Source organism: Zonotrichia leucophrys, chromosome 19 (assembly GCF_028769735.1).
Source record: "Zonotrichia leucophrys gambelii isolate GWCS_2022_RI chromosome 19, RI_Zleu_2.0, whole genome shotgun sequence".
Classification (NCBI taxonomy): Eukaryota; Metazoa; Chordata; class Aves; order Passeriformes; family Passerellidae; genus Zonotrichia; species Zonotrichia leucophrys.
In genome coordinates, this window is record NC_088188.1 from 6,463,417 (window position 1) to 6,469,549 (window position 6,133).

Sequence of the window (6,133 nt, forward strand, 5' to 3'; positions counted from 1 at the left end):
TTTTATATTATCTTAAATATCAATCAAAGCTCTCTGTAAAAGAGAATTATCATCTTTTATGAGGGACCCAGCACAGTGAGGATGTTATTCACACCCAGGGATCCCTCAGCTGAGGGAACACTCACGTGAGAAAATGAGGGTGGTTCTTCACAGTCTCCTCCAGTTTCTCCAAGAATGTCGTGTCTGTGGCATCCCCAGGTCTCAGACACTCCTCATCCTACAAACACACAAATTCCAGGCATTTCTGGGCTCTGCCTCACTGAAACTCTCCTCCAGTCTGGCCTTTCCACAGATAAACAACTTTTAGCTCAGTAAATGAAGAATTCTTGAGCTGAAAAGGAAAATATTTCCCTCCTTCCAGACTGCCTGGATTGGGAGCTGCTTTCCCCAGAGCACATGGAGGAGATGCAATGACTTCTATTGGTGTCACTATTCAGTGCATTATTGCTCTTCCCACCTACTCAAACACTTCCAACATAAACTGATTTTTTTCTACATTTTCCTCCTTGTTTTCCACTACACTGCTCAAAATTTTTCATTCAGAAAGATGTTTTCAACTCACCAAAATAGAAATGATGCCTTTGAATTTCTCTTCCACCAAATCACAAATTATTTTGTTATTGAAATACTGAACTGGTTCCCACTGCAAAGACAAGAAATCACACTTAGGTGAAAACAGCTCTAGACTGGAAAAGAAATGTAAATTTCAGAACATTTCAGAGAACACCTGATTGAAACAATCTTTCTGTCAAAGCCTTTTCACTCATCACATTTGTTTTCCTAACACTGCTTTATTAAAAGCTTGGGATGGCATTACTCACTTCCAGCTGTCTCACACAGTTACCAGGGTTTCCAAAAGAAGGGAAAAAGGAAAGTTCTTTATTCCCTTGGTTTGGAGCTGGTGGCAGGATCTCTGCAAGGACAGGGAGGGGGTTTGGGCTCTTACCGCGATGCCCTCGGACTCGTACTCCTCCTGCTCTGACTTCAGGGTCAGCTCTATGAAGAGCTGCTGCAGCTTTTCATTGCAATAATTAATACAAAACTGCTCAAAGCTGCAAAGAAAAAGCAGAAAAATAATCACAGTTTGTACAGAAGGGGGTACAAACAGTGGGAGCAGCAGGGATACAGTGAATCGAGAGAAAGAGATTTGTGTGAAGTGTTTATTTACAGACTGCATGCATTTAGTAAATTGATTATTTAGGGAAACTCAAAGAGTTCCAGAAGGAGGGAAAAATGGACATGAAGGATGGAACATGGAGGAACACAAAAACCTGAATAAAGGCCCAATAACACTGCAAATTTGAGTCAGTGCTACCTGCCAGGGAGGTCCCAGACTGTGCCAGTCCCATCCCTGGTTTGTCACCACCATGGGAAGATGCCACAAGAGCCACTCTGGGCTGGAGAGCTGCACAAAGGCCCAGCTCCAGGTAAGGCAGGAATACATCCCAAAACCAACAGTTTATTTAAAACACCAGCACCATTAATAGCTGTAAATGCTAATTATTAGCTGGATATCTTAAGTGTTAGAAGCCCTGTGATTAGCAGTTTTTCACTTGATGTCCTGACATTTAAATGCCACCTCTTTTAATAAGAAATGGAATAAAGCCTTGTGAAAACACCATAAACTGAACAATGTACCTCAGAATTTATCAAAACAAACCTGTTGTGCTGGAAAACCTCAAACCCATAGATGTCCAGCAATCCTAGAACCGTTGTACTTCTCCAGCCTGGAAACTTCTCTTCCTGCAATAGAGCAGAAAACAAATGTAGGTAAAACAAATGTAGGTATTTGCTGACAGCTATGATCCATCCCTGGATCTTCATCATCAAATCCCAGCGTTTACTGGGATTAGATCAATAAAAAAATAATTTAGAAATTACTAAAAGCATGGAACTTGATTTGAGGCTGAAAGATCTGGAAGTTGCTGTAATGTTTGGCTGGATCTCAACAAGCAGAGGGTTCACTTGCCTTGTAAGCCAGGGATTTGTTGACCTTGCTGACCAGCCAGGAGAAGGTGCGGCCGTAGACGGCCTTGGCGAGGGCATCCCGGGCATAGGCTGCCTGCTCCAGGTTCAGGGGGCTCACCAGCTGCAACAGAGCAGAGCAAAGCACTCAGCACCTCCAAACCAAGGGATCCCCCCTTTTCCTGCCTCATCATCACTGAACAGACACACAAAATCACCCTGCTGGTGGCTGGAGCATCACCAGGGGGATCCCTGCAGTGCCAACCTCCTGAGAGGTGATGGGGGAGCTGATTCACTGAATCCCCTTTGCCTCCCAAAGCCCAGGATCTGCTCTTACCTCCTCCCCTTTTGCTATGATCTTCTTGTGGATCAGGGCATCCCGAAGAACTGAGCCATCCACTGCCAGCAGCTGCATGCAGGATATTCAGTTAATTTATGGAGTTGTACATTCCATTTTCCTAAAATCCCAGCCCAGTGAAACAACCCTTTATTTCCCACTCACACTGAACAACTCTGCAGCATCAATCCCTCCCTTCCCTCCTTTCTGGCAGGGATTTCAGCTAACAAATGGAAGGAAGTGACCAAGCAAAGGCACTGAGGTGGTTCTTGCTTTAAAACTCTTTTCCACATTCTCTTCCTACCTCACTGCCCCAAGGTGGAAACCTCAAGGCAAGGGTGGTCAGATGGTAAATAGAGAAGTTATCCATTAAATGGGTTTGATGATAATGTTTCCATTCTATTTAGGTTTTTTATTAAATTTATGAGACTTTCTAAATCATAGTCTAAAACTATGATGATATTAAGCTCAAAGTAAGGAATCCTCTACAATTGACCTTTCCTGTAGTATCTCCCTCACTGGTGATACTCACCCTGGCCAGGTATTTAATCTGATTCTCTGTAGTGACCTGAGCATTCCCCTGCTCATCAGCAGCAAACTGGACATTCCCCAGGTGCAGGACACTGGCCACAATGCTCAGCAAATCCTGCCATGGGAGCAACAGGCAGAGATCAGGATGATGGAATGAACACACAGCAAGGTTTTTGTGTTAATTCACTTTTTAGGAGAGCATTTTGTAAATATTTTTAGGATTTTTGTGGGGAATATATTCACTCTGATTTGATTCACTGATTTCAATCAGAAATCCTAAATCAAAGCAGAAAAAATCCTTATAAATAGAAAAATCTGTGCTGCTGAACCTCACCTCCACCTCAGTGTCATTGAAGCCGATAACAGACAGGGCTCTCCTCATGATCTTCCACTCGTTTTTGTCATTTATGGAACTCACCCTTGCACAGTGACCCTAAAAAGACACAGCTTGATATAAATAACTAAATAATCATCAAAGATACATTATCCATGCCCAATGCATTGTGTTTCTTTTTACAGCAATCACCTCAGAGTTATTTCTGAAGTGAGGGAAGGAAATGACAAAGTCAATTGGAGATACCCCAACCCTGTAATAAAATATTTTAAGAATTGTAGTTAATATTCACCTTTACTAAATAGTGATACTGCTGTGGGTTCTTCTCAAGGCCCAGCCTCCTGAGCAGGTCCTCCTCCCCTCCCTCCAGCAGCTGGTAGAAGATGTGGAAGTTCCTCTCGCCGTGGTTCTGGTGCACAACTCGGGATTTCTCCAGGAGGTAGTTCAAGATGTGGCCCCCAACAGGAGCCCCCTAAACCAAACCAGACACGTGGAAAGAGTTCATCAACACAGAGGAAAATGTTTCTGCTTCTTCATTGTGTGTTCAAAGACAAGATCTGAAGCAAAAGCCCACAAAAACACAGAAAATGATCTGCCATTCTGTGCCACAAGCTCTATTTCAGCACGGTGGTGATTTCAGTGCTCAAATTCCTTCTAGGAATTCACCACAAAGGGAAAGCACCAAAACTGAGTGTGGAGGGATTAAAGGAGAGCTGAAGGATGGCAGTGCTGAGCTCCCCAGCCCCTGCACTGTGTCCACCTTGCTGCTGTGGGGCAGTTGGGATCAGAGTGGGCACAAACTCTGTGCAAAGTTCCTCAGGACAGGAATTATCTTCAGATCTCTCACCTGGTTTATGAGGATTTACCTGGGAGTATCCACTGGCACAGAGCACTAGAAATAAAATACCCCAGAGATAAAAGGGTTTGATCTCAGTGACTCCTTGTACAGAGAAATAAGGGAGGAATGAAAGGAGAGTGAGTGCCATAAAACCCTCTGGACTCAAACTTTGCTACCACAGGCTCTGCTTATGCTGTGAGCAAGGAAATGCAAAGCACTCACTACACACACAACAATACAGGAACACAGAGAGCTCCTGTAACTGGGACCAGTCCTGACAGATAAAGCAGATTCTAAGTTACCCTGTAATCAAACTGCACATCCATGTACTTCCCAAACCGACTGGAGTTGTCATTCCGAAGGGTTTTTGCATTTCCAAAGGCCTGAAATGAAAATTATTAGAGAAAATTAAATGAGTACCAAGTCAGATTATTTATAAACACTTGGATGAAGCTGTCAGTTATTTATTTACAGCCCAGGATTTTCCTTCCTGGAAACCCAGAAGGAAACAGATTTCTGCCTGAATTCTAAGGCTGATCTTTACACCCTGTGCAAGCAGTGCAGATGGAACATCCCCGAAAACACTTCCACCCTCCTGCAAGGTGATTTTAATGCCAGTCCACTGCTGACAACAAATGTCACATCTGACAGCCTTTCCTCTGTCCCCACAGCTGTTTGTCACAGCTCACTGCCACAGGGGCTGCAGGGCTGCCTGCTGCTGCTGGGGGTCACCTTGCCTGGGATATAGGGTACAGGGACACAGGGACACAGGGAAACAGGGATAAAGGACACAGGGACATCTCAGGGCACAGGGAAGCAGGGACATAGGGACACAGGGATAAAGGGAAACAGGGATGTAGGGACATCTCAGGGCACAGGGAAACAGGGCACTGGGACACAGGGACATCTCAGGGCACAGGGAAACAGGAATACAGGGATAATGGGCACAGGGATACAGGGAAACAGGACATGTCAGGGCATAGGGATAAAGGGACATAGGGACACAGGGCACGGGGGTACAGGGACATCCCAGGGCACAGGGAAACAGGAATACAGGGGATAAAGGGCACAGGGACATCTCAGCCCACAGGGATACAGGGACACAGGGCACAGGGACACAGGGAAACAGAGACACAGGGAAACAGGGATATCTCGTGTACAGGGACACACAGATACAGGGACATCTTGGGCCAGACAGATACAGGGACATCTTGGGGCAGAGAGATACAGGGATACAGGGCACAGAGCACAGGGATACAGGGCACAGAGCACATCTCAGGGATACAGGGAAACAGGACACAGGGACATGATACAGGGACAGAGGGACATCTCAGGGCACAGGGACAGAGAGCACAGGGACACAGGGACACACGCATACAGGGACATCTCAGGGCACAGGGATATCTCAGGGCACAGGGACACACGGATACAGGGCACAGGGACATCTCAGGGCACAGAGATATCTCAGGGCACTGCACACAGCCAGGGCTGGACACTAGAGGACACCACAGCACCACAAAACGAACCCAGCCTGTGTGAGCTGCCCGCTGGGATGTTTCCCTTTGCAGAGTGTCCCAGAGCTCTTCCCACGCCAAATCCCCTCTGTCCCCAAACCCCATCCGTGCCAGAACTGCTCCTGGAGGGCTTTGGCCGGGAATCGGAGCAGGATTCCCTGCTGATGTCCATCCCCAGGACACGCTGTGTCACCGCTGTGTCACGGCTGCCCCCAGGGCTGGCAGGTACCTCCAGGACGGGGTTGGACTGCAGCAGCCGGTCCTTGACGGTCTCGACCTGCTGGCTGGCGGGGCAGGTGACAGCGTAGTACTGCAGGATCTTCTTGGTGGCCTCGGTCTTGCCGGCGCCGCTCTCTCCGGAGATGAGGATGCACTGGTCCCTCCTCTCGGTGCGCAGGGAGCGGTACGAGTTATCCGCGATGGCGTAGCTGGGAGGGGACAGCGGATCAGGGGAGTGCCCGAGAAACCCCCGCTGAGACAGCCCCAAAACAGCCCCCGGCCATGGGCTGGGTGGGATCGCAGCTCCTGCACGCTGGGGACAGCGCTGACAGCTCTGCTCACACCTCAGCCACCAGCCAGGCCATGCAGGGTCACCACACAACCTGTCTGATTCC

At 47.5% G+C, this 6,133-nt stretch overlaps 1 protein-coding gene across 1 annotated transcript in view; it reads right to left on the minus strand.

The window, feature by feature from the left end:
• Positions 1–6,133, minus strand: part of MYO1C (myosin IC) — a 33,341-nt gene that overhangs the window by 10,145 nt on the left and 17,063 nt on the right. The window contains exons 12-14 of the mRNA XM_064729574.1: positions 947–1,052; positions 563–643; positions 126–217 (exon numbers count right to left, since the gene is read on the minus strand). Of these exons, the coding sequence (XP_064585644.1) occupies positions 126–217; positions 563–643; positions 947–1,052 (279 nt within the window). The remainder of the gene's footprint in view (positions 1–125; positions 218–562; positions 644–946; positions 1,053–6,133) is intronic.